The following is a 22,223-nucleotide window of genomic DNA, read 5'->3' on the forward strand; positions in this document are numbered from 1 at the left end:
CATCCCATTCTTAATCCATAGGGTTTAATATGACGTCGGCCCACCCTTTGCAGCTATAACAGCTTCAACTCTTCTGGGAAGGCTTTCCACAAGGTTTAGGAGTGTGTTTATGGGAAATTTTGACCATTCTTCCAGAAGTGCATTTGTGAGGTCAGACACTGATGTTGGACGAGAAGGCCTGGCTCGCAGTCTTCGCTCTAATTCATCCCAAAGGTGCTCTATCAGGTTGAGGTCAGGACTCTGTGCAGGCCAGTCAAGTTCTTCCACACCAAACTCGCTCATCCATGTCTTTATGGACCTTGCTTTGTGCACTAGTGCGCAGTCATGTTGGAACAGGAAGGGGCAATCCCCAAACTGTTCCCACAAAGTTGGGAGCATGGAATTGTCCAAAATCTCTTGGTATGCTGAAGCATTCAGAGTTCCTTTCACTGGAACTAAGGGGCCAAGCCCAGCTCCTGAAAAACAACCCCACACCATAATCTCCCCTCCACCAAACTTCGCAGTTGGCACAATGCAGTCAGACAAGTACCGTTCTCCTGGCAACCGCCAAACCCAGACTCGTCCATCAGATTGCCAGATGGAGAAGCGTGATTCGTCACTCCAGAGAACGTGTCCCCACTGCTCTAGAGTCCAGTGGCAGCATGCTTTACACCACTGCATCCGACGCTTTGCATTGCACTTGGTGATGTATGGCTTGGATGCAGCTGCTCGGCCATGGAAACCCATTCCATGAAGCTCTCTACGCACTGTTCTTGAGCTAATCTGAAGGCCACATGAACTTTGGAGGTCTGTAGCGATTGACTCTGCAGAAAGTTGGCGACATCTGCGCACTATGCGCCTCAGCATCCGCTGACCCCGCTCTGTCATTTTACGTGGACTACCACTTCGTGGCTGAGTTGCTGTCATTCCCAATCGCTTCCACTTTGTTATAATACCACTGACAGTTGACTGTGGAATATTTAGTAGCGGGGAAATTTCACAACTGGACTTGTTGCACAGGTGGCATCCTATCACAGTACCACGCTGGAATTCACTGAGCTACTGAGAGCGGCCCATTCTTTCACAAATGTTTGTAGAAGCAGTCTGCATGCCTAGGTGCTTCATTTTATACACCTGTGGCCATGGAAGTGATTGGAACACCTGAATTCAATTATTTGGATGGGTGAGCGAATACTTTTGGCAATATAGTGTATATATATTGCAACAGACAAAGCTACAGGTCCACAGATAGAAAAAAAAAAACTAGGTGCAGGTGCTTATAACTGGTCTGTCCAGTTATGTATATTCTATTAGTGTCTCTCAATCTGGAGGACCCCAGTAACTGAATATTTTAGATGTCCCTCTTACCTGACACACCTGATTTTACCCATCAGCTTCTAAGTAGAGACTTCAAAACCTGAAATGGGTGTGTCAGATTATGGAAACAACCAAAAGCTTTCTTTTTTTTCCCTGACATCTGCATACCCCCCCAAACCTGTGTGTTTAGTAGCAGTTAATGAATGCCTTCTGTATACACTAAGGCTACCAAAATGTTGCCATTCTTGGTTACACAACAGTCATACTAGTGATGAACAAAAGAATCTTCATTCTGTAGTAATACTATGCCCCTATTTAACATTTCATTATTGCGCTTATTCAGGAATGTAGTTTTTCGGGGTTTCTGTGTGGCCTTTTCTGTGAAGTTTGAATGAAAGATCTGCTATGCAAGCAGATTAAGGAGATTTTGGATGATAAACCACAAACTGACAGCCATTCTTATCATAACTTATTTTCACAATACAGTCTAATTAAAACCAGTTATATTAATTATAATGAATCGTTCCTAACAGCTGTTTTAGGATATGCACATGCTTGTTCATTTTCAGCAACAACAAAACAATTTTTTTTATTACTTTTCTAATTTCCTCAAACATTCTCTGAATTTGCACTAAGTGAATAAAAATAGACTAATAAAGGGAGTATTAAGTTATTAGCTTGATTCATGCTAATTAAATTGATGACAGCTTTTTCCATGGCAATATCCAGTTTTATCAAGGGATAAAGAAACTATCAACTGGTGTGAAAAATAATTCTGTGCATTCGGTTATAAGAATACTTTAAAATGCATTAATCTAAATTGCATGAGAGTTTATACAGAATATTTAATGGACAGTGGGTGGCATCTTCCTAATGACAGGTAAAACTAGCCTGACCAGTGACTTTGAGAAAGCACTTTTCTTGCACACCTACTTGTGTCTTTGTGTGTGCATATCTTAACACAGAATTTCCATCTTTTGGTCTCTTTTAGTGTGACTGAACACAAGTGTGTCTTCCTTCTCCATTCTCACACACAGGTAAGAGCAGTTATTCAAATTATTGAATTTGATTTACTTATGATTGACATGTTTTACAATCACAAAATAAGATTATAAGTATTCTTTTACTAAAATTATATGAGTCAATATCAGTGTTACAAAAGACAAACATTCTGATCAGATAAAAGAATGCAGAAAGATTTAGAACTTGTTGGAGGCTACTGTTAAGGTATAATTGATGTAGTCTTTACTTTAAAAATTATTAAAAGCACAGCGTTTATGCTATGATTGGTTTGTCAGATTTAATTGTGTTTGCGTGAATTCAAAGTTTGATTTGTGGGCAGTGAACTGTCAATATTTTAATTTGCTGTGCCATATTTACCTGATATTTTTTTACTGTGTTTATGTGTCTGTATGTGCGTGTGTGCTCATGTCTCTTGCAGTAATAATAACAAAAGCAATAAACAGGATGGCCTTTCAACAGCAGCCCAAGCCCTTTGTCATGACACACACCGCCAACCAATGGAGTTCTGGAATCTGTGACTGCTGCGACGATATGAAAAGCTGTGAGTCTCTCTCTACTTTGTGTATTTTTGTGTGTCTGTGGTGGTGCATGCAATTTTCTTAAAGAATGTCACTTTATCACTATGCATTTGTATTGTTTAAGACCGCAACATCATCATGGCGATGTATATTATAACGTGTGTATAAAGGCTAAGCCAGATGAGTGCCAAAATTCTATCTGTATACCATTTTTCTAAATGCATATAAAAAGGCCTGTGATGTGAAGGCATTTGCATGCTGCTTACAACTATTTCACACCATCGTGAATTGCAATGCTTCATTCTTATCACTGACAGTAGTATTATTCCCTATAGGTTGCTTTGCATTCTGGTGCTTTCCCTGTTTTGCTTGTGTGACGGCTCGGAATTATGGCGAGTGTTTGTGTTTGCCTCTGCTCGATGGATCTGGTTTCATTCCTCCAATAACATTGTCCATGAGGGTATCAGCACGCAATCGCTACGGAATCCAGGTTTGAACAAGTAGAACTCTTAGTGTTTTTGAAGTGCTATATTTTAGTTCACAATGGTGGGCTTTTACACAGAAAATCTCCATAACCAATTCTATATACTGTATATATACACTTGAATATAAAGACAAAATGAAGTAATTATGCCAACGCTGAAACAGAGAAAAATAACTTCTAAATTACTTGTGTTAATAGTGTGGATAGTTACTGAGAAATATCACTTGTGACAACTTCCCTGAGTGACAACTAGCCCCGGTCTCGATATATTTCTCATTTCCTATTAAGAAAATGAATAAATGTTGATGGTTTCAATGGAGAGATTGTCATCTATGGTGAAGGCTGGCACTTTGAATCTCAGGAACAATAAGCTTACAAAGGTCGCAGTTTGATCTGTGCACTGCAAAACATGTGGCCTTGAGAAAGGCAAGTTGTTTGTGGTGTCCTTGCAACTGCCATAGATTTTTTTTGGCAAACTGCCTAGTTAGTAACAAAGTGTTTGGATCACTGCTTCACTTTCAGCAGTCAAAGAACAGGGTGATATTGTATCTCTCTCTTTCTAGGGAACTATATGTAATGACTTAATTCATTCCATCTTCTGTGGTCCCTGCGTCTGGTGTCAGATGGCACGAGAAATGGACACCCGTGAACAAACTGTCACACTTGCCAGCCGACAAGCAAGATAAAGTTAAAGATGAACAACTTCCTAATTTTTCCTCATTACTTTGTAGTATTCACATTAAATAATTGTCATTCTTCTAAATTAGATTTGAACCTACTGTATGTATTTGTATCTGTTAATGAAAAGAACAAATAAAGTTTGATTATTGATGGACATCTGGTGTGTTTGCACTGTTCTGTTGAAAAATTACTACTGTATAAAAAGTTCTACCATTCACCATAAAAAAAAAAAAACATAATTTACATTTACATTGCTTTTACAGGAGAGTATGTTGCCCTCTGCTTATTTTTACTACTTAGAGTAAAAAAGCATTATACAGTGGGTGTATGTACTTTATTTTTTGTAATTAACATTATTTATCGATTCCCACAAAACATATTTACAAGAGCAAAACATATATATATGGAATCATAATTTAAACCCCACAACCACCCCTCCCCCTCCCAATCCCCAACCCCGCCCTGACCCCCAACAAACATCCCTGTGGTCACATATGAGTATATACACATGATTATAGACACACACAAAAATAAAAAGATAAAAGATAAAAAGATATATATATATATATATAGTACTGTGCAAAAGTCTTAGGCACATAAGATGTTTCACAAAAGCATTTGCCTTAAGATGGTTATTTATATCTTCAGCTTTAGTATGTCAATAGGAAATATAAATGTTAGACTCCCAAACATTACTTTTGCAAATAGAAAAGATTAGAATAGAAGGACGAGGAGCCCTGCAACAGATTTCATGGCCCCCACAGAGCCCCCCACTGAACATCGAGTCAGTCTGAGATTACATGAAGAGACAGAAGCAATTGAGACAGCCTAAACAGATTGAAGAACTGTGGTGAATTCTCCAAGTTTGGAACATCCTATCTGCCAACAACCAAGAAAAACTGTGTCCAGGTGTACCTAGGAGAATTGGTGCTGTTTTAAAGGCAAAGGTGGTCACTCCAAATATGGATTTAGCTTTTTTATGTTTACTGGACTTTGTATGACATTAAGTGATAAATGAAAACTATTTATGACATTATTTTTGAAGACATCCTCACTATGCAACATTTTTCACAAGTGCCAAAAACATTTGCACAGTACTGTATATTATAATAATAATAATAATTACACATCCAGCAACGTCAGATATTCGCCCCATTTCTCCATAAACAAATTCAATTTTAAAATATTCTAAAATACCCTTCTTCAAAGGCCGCCACCCTCCCCATCTCCTAGCACCACTCCTGAAATGAGGGCACTCCAGCCGACCTCCAACCCCTTAAAAGAATCTGTCTGGCGATCATGATGCTAGTTAGGACCCAACCCTTTATGTGTCTATTCTCAATGTCGATGACCACCCCAATACTAAACTGTATTTATATGCCTATAGTTTTTCAAAATGAAAAAAAAAAAAAAAAGAAAAGAAGTAACTTTAGGATAAAAAAAATATGGTTTTCAGCAAAACAAAAAACAAAAAAAAACATGGTTACTACAATATTACTACAGTAAAACCATGGTTAATTTTCTCTCGTCTGAACCAGTAAGCATTTTTTACATGGACACCAGAAACTTAAGACTCTTAATTTGCATATATCGGTGTCTAATAACTAGAAAATAATAGTTTCGAGATTTTAAACTTCAGCAAATTAAACTTCAGCATTCAATTTGTATCTGTATGTAAATTGCCTTATAATGCATTGGCAATATACACTTAAGTTTATCTTGCCAGTAAAGCTTGAATTGAACGAATTGAATCTGGGCATTTGATCCTATTATTAAAAAAGTGAACTGGAAACACCATCAATTTTTGCCCAACTTTTAAATACAGCATGTTCATTGATTTTATGGCATGTAAACATATACTTGTATCGAAGATTTATACCTGTATACATGTATCTAATTAACTCTATCCGAAAAAAAAAAAGAAAAAAAAAAAAGAACATTTTAACGTACATATTTAAATAATCAAAATAATGATGACGTAGCAATTTCTTGCAAGTTCTTTGATTACTTGCAAGATTAATTCGTTAAAAAAAAAAAAAATTGTGATTCACAGCCATAGTGAAGTTGTATTGTATAATTAGTTGCTACAAAATGAGTGAAGAAACAAAGGAGTGGAAATCAGAGCGCTTAGTAAGAAAAGTAATGCTACGTCTCCAAGATGAATAGAAAGAAGAAAAAACTACTTTCAGTTGGTTTTATTCTGATTACTACTTTAAAAGCAATCTGGGAACTGTAAGGATATCTTTCCCACTGTTTTATTAGTGAAGTTATACAGACTGATGGCCAGCTAAAGGCTGAAGTGTAGTGTAATGGCAGGCTAAATTTCTTCTGTTTTAGTCTTGGCCTTTTAATCAAGTATTTTTACCTCTTGTCCACATATATAAATGCTGTATAAACTTTAAACATTAGCATTCTTTATCTTGTTTGCATAAACCAGTCAGGACTTGAGACAGTCAGCATCAGCATGCAAGCTTGCTTTCATACTCTTGTTTGTAGGATCTCATATATTGAATACTCCGGTGTTCCTGTTAGACAGCATCTTATTATTTTTAAGTAAACCATGTCAAATGTAATACTTTATGTGAGCTACAATGTGTTGTTGTTGGTAACGTACCTTTAAAGTGCTAATAATCCTTCTTGATTGTTCTTTCCCACCTGTGACCCTGATAGCACACGTACATCACCCAGACGTCTATTTGATGTGTATGTTTACATCTGGAAGACATATTTTTTAGGTTGTTTGCTCATCTGCAATACGTCTATAAAATGTTTCCTCTTATGTCAATAAGACATTCATAATTTTTATATAAATCTGATCTTTTTAAGATGTTTAGCAGATATTAGAATGTGATGCTTTTCAGATGAAAACATCTCAAACAGACATCTCAGAGAAGTGCGTGTGCTATCTGGGCTAGGGCTAGCCACCGAGAATTTTCCTAGGCGCTTAACTAGGGCTAGCTTCTGAGCTTTTTCATATGTCAAATAATTTAATTAATAAAATTTGAGGTTTTAAAACCTTAGCAGTGCCTGAATAATAAACATATCCTTCAGGAGCACGCCATTAGCTCTGCAACAACTAGTGATCAGCACAAAGGAAAACTACTCTGTATATGTGTGTTTCTGTACTGTTAGTGATAGGTTAAATCAGCATATATAGCTGCATTAATCCACATATTAAATTTAACACACACTATGCTACATTTCATACTAGATAAATGCATTGGTATAAACTGTATGTATCCCTGTAAAAGGGATAACTTGTGATCATAGACCTAATTCACAGCAGCGCCTTCTTAGATTTTTGATGGGAATGACAACGAGGCTGTGAGGGATAGACATACAGGCTCTTCATTGACCTGTACTGCAGTTTAAAGTGTTTTTGGATCGTTCCGCGGACAAAACATTAAATAAAACAATCTTTCCAAGAACATTCAGTAGACATAAAAAACCAGAAAATCAGTTGTGGAAAATCAGACGTGATCTAGGAGCTTTTTACAGGTTTATACCATGCATGCCATTGAAGAGATTGTAATCTAACTCTCAAAGCCTTGTTGGCATCGTACTGCTTTTTTATCCAACAATAATTGTGCAACTCTCAGTTATAGCAAAAATATCAATTACATTTTTTTTTTTGGATATTTTTTATATTATTATTATTATTCAGATCCACTTGTGGCCTCTCAGTTTGAATGGGAATGAAACTTCTGGTATAAGATTACTGATGCTTCTATTATTATTTATTTCAAAGAACAAGACAGCATTCAGTGCTATGCAGCTGGCCACTGTGGGTCTGTGTCCCAGCTAACAATGACTAATATGGGGTACCTGGCCCTGTGTATGATAGGTGTGGGTGTATGCTTATTGTATATACATATATCTGAGGATATGGTTTTGGATGTTTTTTATTTATTTTAATGTGTATTTTAGTGACTTGTTGAGACTCAACTCACATAGTAACACAGGTGGTAAAACAGAAGGCCACATGAAGTTCATCAAGAGTGGCCCTTCCATGAGCAATGGCCAATAAACATGTATCGACGGTGCACAGTGTCACCCACACAAAAACAAATCCTCATCAGTGTAACACGCAATGAAACAATGTCACAAAAATAATCCAATAAGCATCCTCTAAACAACATAAAATGTAACAAAAAAAAACCCAATGTACATATCTGATGTCAAAATAGACCCAGTCCCTGAAACAGCTAATTACAACCATGTGTGTTGGAGCGGAATGAGCTCTGCTGAAAATAAGTTATGGGCATGTGCAAGTTTACACATTTTTAGGCACTTTTCACAAAATTAGATTAATAATGCAAAATAACCATTTTTGTTTCTGATCGATTTACTGTAAGCATGCTTGTAATCAGTTCACGTGACAACAATGTATCATACTACTGTTTGAAGCATTTGTCATGGCAAAAGTAGTAATGGATATGCAAACAAACCCAGTATATTGCTGAAGTGAACAATGAACACACTGGCCTCTAGTGGTCAAATGCACCTAAGAGCAGGCATGGAGTCTGGATCTTTTGCCATGTTACAATTACAAAGTCCTATCAAAAAAGTTGCTGTTGCTTGATCAAACTTGCTTTGATCTGACTGCATACATTGGCATGCCTTTGCATATATCCTCCAGTAGGTGACACCCTTGATTTGATTCAATGTCGCTAGAGATTGACAGCCATGACAGAATCAGCTTTATTGCCAAGTGTGCTTACACATACAAGGAATTTGTCTTGGTGACAGGAGCTTCCAGTGTACAACAATACAAAAACAATACAAAAACAGCAGCAAGACAGACCAGAGCATAGAACAGATTTTTACAGGTGTTGGACAAAACACATTACAACTGAATTCAGTAGAGATACATTCTCTCATGTCATTCTAAACCCATAACACCTTCTTTCTTCTGCAGAACATAAAAAGGATATATTTTAAAGGATATTCCATTTGCTAATTTGAATAAAATAGCAGTCTTTAGTGACTCACTTTAAAGTTTAAAAAAGCTCCCAAAAGTGTAATAAAGTAGTCCACGCAACTTGTGTTATATTCCAAGTCTTTTGAATGCATACAATCAATTGTTTGATAAACAGACTGAAATAAACTCCTGTAAAGAAAAACAAATCAAATATGGTGACATGTCAGAAGGTCTTACGGTTTTGTAATGACACGAGGGTGAGTAAATAATGACAGAATTTAAATTTTTTTGGTGAACTATTCCTTCATCTGCACAGCAGAATTTGATTATAATCTCATCTAGCTGCCTAGAAGTCTGAACACTGAACTGAAGATGCTGCTGGCGGAGCTCTGACACATGTAGTTCCTAGTAGCGACAGTGATCCAGAGAACATACCGATATCTCATACCAGCCATGTCTTAATGACTCCACTGATGTCATTACAGTGGCAACAAGCAATTTGTCAAAGCTCAGTCTGATAAGACATTTTCACGTCATGTGTGAAAATACCTGCTGGCTTTCAGCACATGCTTCACAAAACCTCCATCTCTGATTAGCATCTGCACGAGGCGGCTAACCATAAGTGCTGTGGTTGAGAAGGCCTTCGGAAAAAGTTGTGATGCGTGATACTAGTGCACCCTATGACCTGTGCAGGGGCAGAGAAGAGATTTGCGAAGCTCCTGACGAGCATCATTGCAAAGAAAGATATACAGAAGAGGGTCTAGAAGGGTGTTGAGGCTGGTGAGACCATAGCAGATCCGATAGTAAAGGTAGAGGGAAAGTTCCACTGAACACTGGTCCTTCTCATTTTCTGTGAGAAGCAGCATGACAAATCTGTAGCCACCCAACAGATGATAGGGACCAAAAATGACAATAAAGATGACCGTGATGACAATCAGGGTCGCCACAATTCTGCGGCGTTCGTGATCAGAGACAGACAGGGAGCTCCGTAGAGTCCGGCCAATTCGGGCTGAGGTGTACCTGAAAAAGCAAGGAAAAAAGGTCAAAAGGTGATGGATATATACAATAGTTGTGATGTTGTACAGTTACATTCCTTTAAAGAGACAGATGTTTTATCTGTGTTTGTGATCTTTGTAATGGCATTTTTTTTTTTTTTTTTGGTATGTTAATTCATTCCTGGGTCTCTGTGCTAAAACGACATGTTTCATGAGTGAATGGCAAACTAATGTTGACACGATACCTTAATAATGTCTTACCCACTAAAGCAGGGGTTCTCAATGGGGGCGGTACCGCCTCCCAGGGGGCGTTAAAAGGATGGCAGGTGGCGCTGAGAGCAAATTAGTAGAGAGAGGGGCGTTAGGTTATAAATGGGGGGCGTTTATCAGTCATAATAATCAAATCTATCGTCAAGTTCCTCTTTGCATTAAAATGTTTATCTTGACTTGTAGTATATCAGCTGTTCTCAGTTATACGGGTTGGTATGCATTTGTACCATGGTTCATCTGATTTTGAATTCTAGCGACGCATCTGAAGTATCTGGTTAGCACCTGTATGGCTCTGTAGGTGGATACGGCTCAATGGACAGAGCAGCGCGAGCGCAAAGCTCTTAAAGCTCAAGCTCTTAAACACGCAGCTTTGAGAGAATCAGTGAGAAGCAAAGGCACAAGAAGCGGAAACCATTTGAATTCGGCACAGAATTCACCACCCTTGAATTTACTATAATAACACTAACTGTACTTTAGGGAGAAATAGATTGATAATAAATATTATCATATCAGCACTTCAGCTCTAAGGGAATGAAGTAGGGGGGCGTTCATCAAAAAAAGGTTGAGAACCACTGCACTAAATTATCACCATAACACGCTTTACAGTTTCATACTTCATACTATTGCATTAAATAATAGAATATTTGTATACAAAAAGAATGTAGTTCTGAAATTCTGTCTTAATTTATTCACTTTCATTGCAATACATTGCAACTTTCAGCATTGCAAATTAGTTTGGTTAAACACTTTCATAGACTGAAGGAAGACGATGAGGTCTTAAATTCCATTTGCACTACTTTTTAATTGTCTGTCTATGTACATCTTGGGTGGGAGACTTGGGTACCAATCGCTATCCGGGCCCCCTGATGCCTTGGGAGCCCTAAACAGTTGCTTATACCACTTATAGCTAGAAACAGCCCTATCAAAAAGTGCGTCTCTAGTTAGCTGAATACAACTTCTGTTTGTGAATATTAAACTACTACTACAAATACAATGGTTATTACAGTATTACTGTAAATATGGAACCCCTTGAGTACCAATAGCCGCCCAGGGCCTCCTGGTTCCCTGGGTTGCCCTAAACGGACACTTAACCCTTTTATAGCTAGAAATAGCCCTGTCGAAAAGTGAATCTCCAGTTTAGCCGAAGACAACTACTATCTGTGAATATTAAACTACTATCATACATACAACGGCTATTAAGGTATTACTCTAAATACGGTACTACCATTTGAAAAACACTGTGGTACCACCTACATTTTGAAGCTTAAGTATTTGGCACTGGGTTACGGTGCAACGCTATGACAAACAATATCATGCAGGTACACTTATACGCCCACCAAGACATGCATGTCCATAAATGATTTTACTTACCCTAGTATAGAGCAGGGCATCAGAAACCCTAAAGCTACTGTGGAAATCTTAAAGTAAGCATATCTGTTGCTTATGGGAAACTGCTCAAGACATAGTTCTCTCTGGGGCTCAAAGACAGATGGGTAGAGGCCAGTCAGACAGAAAAGAAATATCAAAGTCCAGACTACAACACCGGAGAATGCTGCTACTCGCACCTTCCGTACACCACGGCTGCTTAGAGGGTACACGATTGCGAGACAGCGGTCCAGGGCAATGAGACAAAGAAAGATGACACTTGCATAGAGGTTAACGTAGAAGACATAGCCCACTAACTGGCATGTCATAGACCCGTAAGGCCAGCGGTGGTCTCCCTGCAGGTAAAGGATCCAAAGAGGCAAGGTAAGTAGCTGAAGAAGATCCGAAAGCAGTAAGTTCAGTATATAAACCAGCTGGCAGCCGCCCACACCAGACCGGCCTAGCTGGTAAAGTCCCCAAAGGGAGAGCAGGTTGGCTGGGAGACCCAGAGAGAAGGCAAAGCTGTAGATGTAGGTTAGACCAACTCGGTCATTTGCCAGAGGGATTTGGCAGCTCCCATTGCTCAGGTCTGGGGAAAATTTGAAAAACGAACACAAACAACATCAAGGTTATTCAAAATCTTGGTTAACAATCTCTAAAATATATGATGCAAAGGAATGGTAACTTACTGAAAAGCATGGTTTCTATGGCTTTGACTTGTCCTTGACATTTGAATCTCTAAACCTCTCCACTCCACTCACAAATCCTCTTTGTTTCTCCAGTAACCTGTGACAATCATCAAGAAACCTAATGACAACACAGAAATTTCACATGGCATAGTGCCACTACAAAATCAACTGTGAACGGTAAAGTGTGTACAATAATCTTACAATATATACCTATATTTATTAGGAAAATAAATTGTCTCGGTGACTCACCTCAAATGGGTCTGGAGGGCGTGTTCTGTATGTACAGCATCTCTACATGTGTATAAAGTGTACGAATTAGAATGGAAAGTTTTGCACTATCCAACAAGGGGCTTGTCTGGCTTTTTGATCGTTTCCCCCAGCAGGAAGTCACTTCTACTGCTTTGGAGCAGCAACATCCTGAAGCCTTTCTCCTTTAGAACAAAAACACCTTCCTGCTTGCTGGCCATTATGTTAGGGAGAGATATGAGAGAGTCCTGACTGTTCTTTCAGACGGAAGGGCCACTGAGAGACAAGCTGTTACACCCTTATAGTCATTTCCATGACCCTTGTGACATCCCTCTAACCTACAGTATGCCCCACCCCATATATACCCCATATATATTTTAAATTTTTATATACGGTTTATGATACACACCTGGTATTGAAAGTGAAAGGCTCACTGGCTCTGGTTTTCTTGATTTTAAAATTTGATCATACCTTTGAAGTATGACTTCATATATGTGGTGTGGTGTGTGTGTGTGTGTGTGTGTGTGTGTGTGTGTGTGTGTGTGTGTGTGCAGGGTTGGGGAGTAACAGAGTACATGTAACGGGAATACGTATTTAAAATACAAAATATAAGTAACTGTATTCCACTACAGTTACAATTTAAATCATTGGTATTTATAATACAGTTACATTCAAAAAGTATTTTGATTACTGAAGAGATTACTTTGCATTTTATTGTCATTTGTTTCATTTAATATTTAGTCCTTTCAGATGGAAAACATTTATTCATATAAATGATGCGATCCAAAGTGCATTTGAACAGTGGTGAAACACTTTCTTATGATGTGTTACATTCATACGAGCAGACAGAGGAGTACGTTTGAAGTAAGTTTGGAGCAGAAGAAATAGAAATAAACCTTGTGTAAATTGTCAGCTTTACACTAAGCTAAAATTCTATTTCTAGCCATTTTACATGCACGTTACCAGGCACGATCATATTTTTAAATAAAAAAAAATCACGTTGGATCATAATTTCATTTTTCTAGTAAGACCTTTGATATCAGGGCAAAAATCTAATTCTTGATAATAATTTTTTATTGTTTTCCTGTAAAAATATCTAAAAATCCTTAAAACAAGATCAATTTGATTGATCTTTTTTTAGAAACAACACTGCATAAGATATTTAGGTTTTTCAGAGAATGTATTTTTAACATGTATTTTGTCTTACTGTACTGGCAGAGTTTTTATAGTCAAAACAAGTGAAAAAAATCTACCAGTGCTGAAGAAGTAATCCAAAGTATTTAGATTACGTTACTGACTTTGAGTAATCTAACAGAATACGTTACAAATTACATTTTACAGCATGTATTCTGTAATCTGTAGTGGAATACATTTCAAAACTAACCCTCCCAACCCTGTGTGTGTGTGTGTGTGTGTGTGTGTGTGTGTGTACTTTCACATGCATTGTGTGTGTAGTGCTCTAGGAATGTTGGGGATTCCTAACAGTAGACAACCTTAGAGTACAGATGGGAACATTTGGTAACTGAATGAGAGGAGGAAAGAAATCATGACCTCAAATAAGTGGAACCAGGAAGTGGATAAGAACTGAAAAAAGCAGTTTGTCGATAAAACATTTAATGATGATTTGAAACTCATTCACAGTGGAAGAGGGAATAACATTAAGGCTAGGCTGGGAATAGACTTCTCTTGGCTTTTTTATAGGCACTAGATTATGTTGATTAATGAACGTATACGAAGTGCGCATACTTTGGTCAAGACACTTTAAATAGTAATGCGTACAGTTCATAGGGTTTAAAATAATTTAATGCAGGAAAAAAGAGCAAAGATGGTCCATTATACAGTACAGGAGTTCAGTACATGTTTAAAATAGTCACAACCAATGTAATTGTTGATAACCCATTTGCTGTTATAAATAAAAATATGCTCACTGAGCACTTTATTGGGTCCTAATAAAGTGCCTGACGTGGTCTTCTGCTGTTGTAGCCCATCTGCCTCAAGGTTCGATGTGTTGTGCATTCTGAGATTCTGTTCTGCTCACTACAATTGAACAGAGTGGGTATCTGAGTTACGGTAGCCTTTCTGTCAGCTCAAATTAGTCTGTCCGTTCTCCGTTGACCTCTCTCATCAACAAGGTGTGTCGGTCTGCAGAACTGCCACTCACTGGATGTTTTTTTTTTGTTTTTTTTTTGGCACCATTCTGAGTAAACTCTAGAGACTGTTATGCGTGAAAATCCCAGGAGATCAGCATTTACAGAAATAATCAAACCAGCCCTTCTGACACCAACAATCATGCCACGGTCGAAATCACTGTGATCTCATTTTTCCCCATTCTGATGGTTGATGTGAACATTAACTGAAGCTCCTCACCCGTATCTGCATGATTTTATGCGTTGCACTGCTGCCACACAATTGGCTGATTAGAAAATTGCATGAATAAGTAGGTGTACAGGTGTGCCTAATAAAGTTCTTAATCAGTGTATTAAGGTAACATTATATATTGTTAAACACTAAAATAAGGTTGTGGTACTTGCTGTTATAATTTGGAAACTATAACATGCTGCATTCTCTACCTATCCTTTATTATTTTACGTTATTATAGATTTAAATTTTGCATATTTATTTAAATGTGTTGACTTTCAGTGCTTCACTCAATTTTGTGATAAAATAAAATTTGTGTTCAAGATCAATTCAGTCCGTCTTACTCTTTTTGAATGACTTCCTGTGACACAAAAGCTTGCACACATACAGTGAGGCCCAGAGTGCAATCAGTGTGATGGTCAGCAGAAATGCCACCACATCTAGGTTGTGGTAAGTGTACCAAGGCAAGTTAGTTGCCTCGGAATGAAGGTGTGGTGCCCCTGTGTGTCTCATCACATACTCAATCCAGAAAGTGGCACTATTGAGAGGAGACAATGGTCAATCATGGTGCAGCTCTGAAAGTTTCTGGATGTTATCTCTATACAAAGGGTTCTCAAGGATGCCTTTGAGGGCTTCTTGGAATTCTGACGTAGGTTTTGCAACACGAAGGACTCGAGAAGCACCTCAAACCTGCAGTCGCAGGACATTGTCAAATTGGTCAAAGAGGAGTGGCAAAGCAAAGACAGGGACTCCGTGGAAAATAGCCTCATAGATTCCATTGGTTCCTCCATGAGACACAAACATGCGAGTCTTTGGATGGCCCAGGAGATAATTCTGAGGGAACCATTCTAGAAGTAAGGTGTTGTTTCCCAAAGACAAGGGTCGCTCCCCGTGGTATCTCCACACAACTTTTTGAGGGATCTCAGCAAAGACAGTAGCACTGACCTCAATGATTTCTGTAGGGACTGCACCAACCATCGCTCCTAAGGACATGATCACTACTCCATGCTCCCCAGAGCTTTGCATGAACACTTCAAGTCCCACAGGAAGTGATTGCACTGGTTGACATCAAAAGCCATCCATGTTGACCACATTAGGCATGGTGGGGCGTGGAAAGTCAAAAACAAAATCCACTCTCATCAACCAAATGTCAGCAGATTGCTGTATAGACAGAAGATCTGTGCCCGTTGGAAGGTGACGCTCTAGTTTGCTGTAAATGGGCAGAATGATATATCGCTCATGAAGGAGTTCTCTGTCCTCTGCAGGAAGTTAATTTGGTCACTGAGCAATGAATTATACATTTGGGACATAGGACGGGGGTGATGGAGCCATGTGAGCTTCCCCTGCATTTAGCCAATGTACATTGTAAACCATGGGAAGATGGAGAAAACTGTCTAACAGAACTTCAGCAGGAAAGGAAACCTCAGGAAACACCAGGATATTTCCACCATGAAAAGAGTAGACCACAAAGAGTAGACATGATAGTGCAGAAAGTTGTTTTTACCTGTTTAGAGAGGTTTACAATTTAACAGCCAGAGATGTTTTCTGAAATACATATTTTGACATTTCTCATATACAATATACATTGTTCTGATTGCACATACTGTATGTCCAAAATGTAAATGTAAACAGAAAGCACTCATGAGAGATAGAGTTTGAATATGGAACTGTTCTCAGGACATTACTTTAAAATCATCTGGCACAGATTTTTAGCACAGTTTTTGAGACACTACAACCCAGACCAACATCTCGCTGCCATTTTGAAATCCTAAATAAACTGTTTTTTGCATTTCTCTAGTGTTTACAGTTTATTACATCAGTGTCTTAATGCCCAGGATCCTTACAGTTAGGAAAGTGTTTCTCTTCCTTAGTCAGCTCATGCCTTTAACCCCGCGTCCCCTTCAGCTCCTTCCTTTGGCTTTCCCTCCCAGTCTGTCTGCCATGTCACTGTGTGTGCTTTTTCTTTTTTTTTTTTAGCTTAAACATCTGTATTCATCAGAACAGATGACCTTAAACACTCTATTAATCTATTAATATTAAAGTGACTAGGAAGGGCTATCAACTCCCTGCTCACACATGTTTTTGTTTGCCAGAAAACAGCCTGGATCAGTTTCTCTTGGAGGGAAGGGCAGTTTCTCAGTTTTTCTTTATAGACAGATCTTTAATCTGTTTTGTAAAAAGTCAAAGCAGCACACAGAGTTTGCACATTAGATTATTTTGTTTTACACTCACTGTTGCTATTATCAAAATTGTTGTTGACATAAATACTGTCATTATTACTGCAACCACATCTATCATCATTATTGTTATCAAACCTTTTGTTGCAATGCAAAGATGTACATTTTTCTCATACATGCTTGGAAGCAATATAATCACTTGGCTGTTACTCTGTTTAAACATGTATTTTGGATCATACAATTCCCAGTTCATTATTTCTGACTAGTACTGTTTTTGAGATCTGGATTAACTGTTACTAGAAAATTTCTATTCTTGTTTTTTCTTCCTTGCAGAGATCCGGAGTTAGAGAAACATACAGAGAGAGAATAATGCTGCCTTCACATGCTCGTAATTTAAGATTTGTACTTGGAAATTGCCCATGAGTGCATAATTGCAACTGTGCAACTCAACATGGCCTTTAAAATGGGCGAGAATATAGTATTTTTATAGTGAATGGTAGGTTTTATCAATTTTTCTAAATGCATCTACCATGTTAGCGCTCTCCATTTCGGCCATATTTACATATATAAATAACCATTTGGTGCATATTGTACTGTACATTGTTTTACACAAAGAAAATAGAATGTATTTGACCAAAATTCCATTTTGTATTACATGTATTACGGTGTCAAAATAAGAGAAGTATGCAAGAAGAATCTGGTTAAATATTACTCTGAATATGCGTGTGTGTCCATGTTTGTTTTATGTTTTTTTAAGTTGAGTTTTACAATGAAACCTTTATGTTGACTGTTCAGCTGGGTCCCACCTCCTCCTTGCCCACCTTTACCTGTTACAAACACCATTAGTGCTACTGTGAGCTGCACAGGCACAACTTTGACAAAGGAGATCATTTTAAGGAAGCCATTTAACCTATAAGTTATTGTTACCAAGGAACTGTTACTAACCCTAAGTATTCTCACAATGCATCCAGCCAAAAATCATGAAATTACTTGACATTTTCTTTCTTTCCAGAGTGTTGTGCTGTGTTGCAGTACTGTAGGCAGGTATGCAATTTTTAACCTTTTTCCCCCATAATATACGCTACAAAAAGGGTTTAACCGAGATATGTGCTTTATTAGCTATTATAAGCAAAGTTAATGCAGCACATAGGTTTTAGTTCACATGACACTTTACTCAACACCATTACACAGACTTATGGACAGTGCAAAAATATTGTTAACTGTTAGTAGAGTCTGAAAACAAATAGCAAAACGCAGAAATGCAAATGTTTAGAGATGTGAAGCTCTTACCTGTTTCTGCCAACAGCACTGACTTTGCAGTGTGTGATGCTCAGTGTCTAGAACACTTACTGCTGATTTCAAAGTGCGTATGAGGACAGTGCGGTTACTTACAGAGACGAACTGAACTTCCTAAAAGGTCATGCATGCTGGGAGAAATCAAATTTTATTGAATAATAAAAACAACAGAGTATACCAGGTCAACTTTAACATTTTATGCTCAATTATTTTCTGGACAGAACTTTAGGTGAGTGAGAAAGCAGAAATCAGCTAATTTATTAGATAGCACAGCAGCCCATGAAGCGAACAAGCTGTAAATCACCTCATAATAGCACAATACAAGCAACTTATACATGAGTTATCTTGGGAAAAGACTTGTGCATTCTTATGGATTTGTTTACTGTGGTGAGAGTTTTAAAAGAGGAGGCAAGCTGCCAAAAGCAACAAAAGCAGGTGTAATTGGTAACTATGTATACAGGCTATGACTCACTTCGTGGACTTTATCACAAAGCCACAGCTTCCTATTTCCTTAGTTACTTTCAATAGTGCATATTACCTGATACAAAAACATTCTGCATTTGGGAAAACTTACTAATGTTATATTTGGAACTCACAGACAATTACACCCTAATGATTTCTCATATTTTGAAACATTTTTCAAACTACTGTGGGTAACACCTTCATTGCCACATAGCCAAAAAAAAAAAAAAAAGAAAAGAAAAGAAAAATAGGAACAACAATAACAAAAATCCCAACAACAATTAAGAGATTTATTTTTAACAAGGATGAATGACACAATTGATAGGCAATGTTATGGTACTGGAATATTAATGTAGTACATAGAGTATAAAATCTATTTTTTTAAGCAATAGGCAAAATATTGTTTGTCTTTTTTTCTTCTACTAAATTTATTTTTAAATATATGTTACTTATTAAAAAATGTACAGTACTGTATATGTATATTGAATATGTGTGTAGCTGCACATACAGTATATATGTCTCAACTTGGATGGGTCTGTCAGTGTGTACTGCTCCAAATCAGTAACAGTTTTTTGAAAAAATTCACTTGGAGAATTTCAAAGACCAGCTTCTTCATATTCCATCCCACAGTGGACTAAGGTCATGAAGTCATCATCTAAAATTCCACTGTTGTTACCTGAGTTGTCATAATCGGGTTTGGCTATGGCAGCAGGTTGAGCATTAATAACCATGAGATTAGTACATCGTCTCTTTATTTCCCTTGCTATTTGGCACCAGGAGCAAATGTTGCAGAAGGTCACATACACACAGTCGGATGCTATTTGCCCCTATGGAGAAGCACATCATAATACTGTAAGTTGCTCTGCCTGGTTTGAGGTTTATTGTTGTTGTGCAGAGAACACAACATACCCTATGTATTTTGATGGGAAGATTTTCATTATTTGTAAATGGAAAGCTGAACTGTAAGAACCAATAATTAATTAAAATAGCAAATACTGTATTTAAGGATGCATTACATTTAAACAATCATTTTTATATGGACTATATCAATTGCATATTAATATGTGTATTAATATGGTACATTCTGTTCATCTGAATTTTAACATTTTACAGTATATAGGGACTTGATTAACATATTTTAAAGATATTACCTTTGATGTAAAAACTCTACAGTGAGAATTTATAAACACCTGACAGCTCAGCACATCTTGACACTTGCCCCTTTCACATGTCAGTTTGATTCACTTTTCTAGTCTTCATTCATTGTTATCACTATACTTATTCTCATCACTATACTTAAAAAGCACTTACTCATATTTGCAGTTCTATCTTTACAAAAAAGAAAAGTTCTGCTGTTATATCGTACAGAGAAATGGTATCAGATGGTAATACAATGGTACTTTGTACTATGGTATTTACATACATAGTACTTCAATAGGGCCATTCAGTTGCTATTTTTTTTTTTTTTTTTTTTTTTAGATCATTTTCATAAAATATTATTGGTTTTATTTCACTTTGATACACCTGTGGTGTTCCCAATCTAAAGTGACCGGCCATTGGAAATTAATGGTTTAGACTACAAAATACAGAAACATTAAGTGTTCAGGAGCATCTCAAATCTTTTAGATGAGCACATACGTGGATGTGTGTTTGTGCACACAAAGTCCTCGGACATGTGTGCACACAGACACACACACACAGACACACACGCAATGTGTGTTGAGCACCCTTTTGTGCATCATCTTTCCATGTAAACTCTTTAAGGAATATTTCAAGATCTAGTTGTCATATTATGTTGTGATTGGGCTCGTTTGAATGGGGATAGTCTGCTGTAAGTAACGATATGTCATTGTCCATGTTATATGTATGTTTCAGGAAGTAATTAGGAAAAGCATGAAATAAGACTGTTTATTATACTGTATTTATGTATGTCAGTGGGAATTTCATACACTAATACTCACTGCAGTTTGGCCTCTGAGTTAAACAAATTTGCTCATTGCATTTACTAACTGAGACCTTTCCAATGATATATAACACATCTCATCTTTGTGATGTGTTTACCAACTCTGAATAAAGTTGTTGTGATAACAAATATGCAAATAATGAGAACAAAACATTTCTAATTTGTCAGCTAATTAAAAAGCATTATTTAAGAATTTGTAGGATCAGTTATATGCTTTGTAAAGTCCAGATTTAAAATGACACCAATTCTGTTTAGATCAAGCAAGTGGTAATTAATTTATGACATAATTGTTATTATTTTAATTTTTTTCTGCAGGGAGTTCCCCCACTGGCCCGATATACACTATATTGCCAAAAGTATTCGCTCATCTGCCTTTAGACGCATACGAACTTAAGTGACATCCCATTCTTAATCCATAGGGTTTAATATGACGTCGGCCCACCCTTTGCAGCTATAACAGCTTCAACTCTTCTGGGAAGGCTTTCCACAAGGTTTAGGAGTGTGTTTATGGGAATTTTTGACCATTCTTCCAGAAGCGCATTTGTGAGGTCAGACACTGATGTTGGACGAGAAGGCCTGGCTCGCAGTCTTCGCTCTAATTCATCCCAAAGGTGCTCTGTCGGGTTGAGGTCAGGACTCTGTGCAGGCCAGTCAAGTTCTTCCACACCAAACTCGCTCATCCATGTCTTTATGGACCTTGCTTTGTGCACTGGTGCACAGTCATGTTGGAACAGGAAGGGGCCATCCCCAAACTGTTCCCACAAAATCTCTTGGTATGCTGAAGCATTCAGAGTTCCTTTCACTGGAACTAAGGGGCCAAGCCCAGCTCCTGAAAAACAACCCCACACCATAATCCCCCCTCCACCAAACTTCACAGTTGGCACAATGCAGTCAGACAAGTACCGTTCACCTGGCAACCGCCAAACCCAGACTCGTCCATCAGATTGCCAGATGGAGAAGCGTGATTCGTCACTCCAGAGAACGCGTCTCCACTGCTCTAGAGTCCAGTGGCGGCGTGCTTTACACCACTGCATCCGATGCTTTGCATTGCACTTGGTGACGTATGGCTTGGATGCAGCTGCTCGGCCATGGAAACCCATTCCATGAAGCTCTCTACGCACTGTTCTTGAGCTAATCTGAAGGCCACATGAACTTTGGAGGTCTGTAGCGATTGACTCTGCAGAAAGTTGGCGACCTCTGTGCACTATGCGCCTCAGCATCCGCTGACCCCGCTCTGTCATTTTACGTGGCCTACCACTTCGTGGCCGAGTTGCTGTCATTCCCAATCACTTCCACTTTGTTATAATACCACTGACAGTTGACTGTGGAATATTTAGTAGCGAGGAAATTTCACGACTGGACTTGTTGCACAGGTGGCATCCTATCACAGTATCACAGTGGCCATGGAAGTGATTGGAACACCTGAATTCAATTATTTGGATGGGTGAGCGAATACTTTTGGCAATATAGTGTATGTTC

The 22,223-nt window shown here is 38.0% G+C and overlaps 2 protein-coding genes and 1 pseudogene across 3 annotated transcripts; 1 reads left to right on the top strand and 2 right to left on the bottom strand.

The window, feature by feature from the left end:
- The first annotated feature begins 2,220 nt into the window (after positions 1 to 2,220).
- LOC127455470 (cornifelin homolog B-like) lies at positions 2,221 to 4,151 on the top strand. Its single transcript, XM_051723401.1, has 4 exons — positions 2,221 to 2,333; positions 2,738 to 2,860; positions 3,173 to 3,327; positions 3,885 to 4,151. Exons 2-4 carry the CDS (start codon positions 2,764 to 2,766, stop codon positions 4,005 to 4,007), a joined length of 375 nt encoding a protein of 124 aa, XP_051579361.1. The 5' UTR covers positions 2,221 to 2,333; positions 2,738 to 2,763; the 3' UTR covers positions 4,008 to 4,151.
- A 3,756-nt stretch (positions 4,152 to 7,907) lies between these two features.
- On the bottom strand, positions 7,908 to 18,357 carry LOC127455348 (probable G-protein coupled receptor 132). 2 transcript variants are annotated; one of them, XM_051723167.1, is made up of 5 exons: positions 18,314 to 18,357; positions 12,492 to 12,533; positions 12,243 to 12,339; positions 11,560 to 12,142; positions 7,908 to 9,943 (listed from the first exon to the last, which is right to left on the bottom strand). In XM_051723167.1, the coding sequence occupies exons 3-5, from the start codon at positions 12,250 to 12,252 to the stop codon at positions 9,592 to 9,594; spliced, it is 945 nt and encodes a 314-aa protein (XP_051579127.1). In that variant the 5' UTR covers positions 12,253 to 12,339; positions 12,492 to 12,533; positions 18,314 to 18,357; the 3' UTR covers positions 7,908 to 9,591. The 2 variants fall into 2 exon arrangements, with proteins under 2 accessions (XP_051579127.1, XP_051579138.1); XM_051723178.1 differs by lacking the exon at positions 18,314 to 18,357 and having other exon boundaries at positions 12,243 to 12,360; positions 12,492 to 12,654.
- LOC127415823 (UDP-glucuronosyltransferase 1-2-like) lies at positions 15,177 to 17,579 on the bottom strand (annotated as a pseudogene).
- Positions 18,358 to 22,223: the final 3,866 nt, after the last annotated feature.

Source organism: Myxocyprinus asiaticus, chromosome 2, assembly GCF_019703515.2.
Source record: "Myxocyprinus asiaticus isolate MX2 ecotype Aquarium Trade chromosome 2, UBuf_Myxa_2, whole genome shotgun sequence".
Taxonomy (NCBI): Eukaryota; Metazoa; Chordata; class Actinopteri; order Cypriniformes; family Catostomidae; genus Myxocyprinus; species Myxocyprinus asiaticus.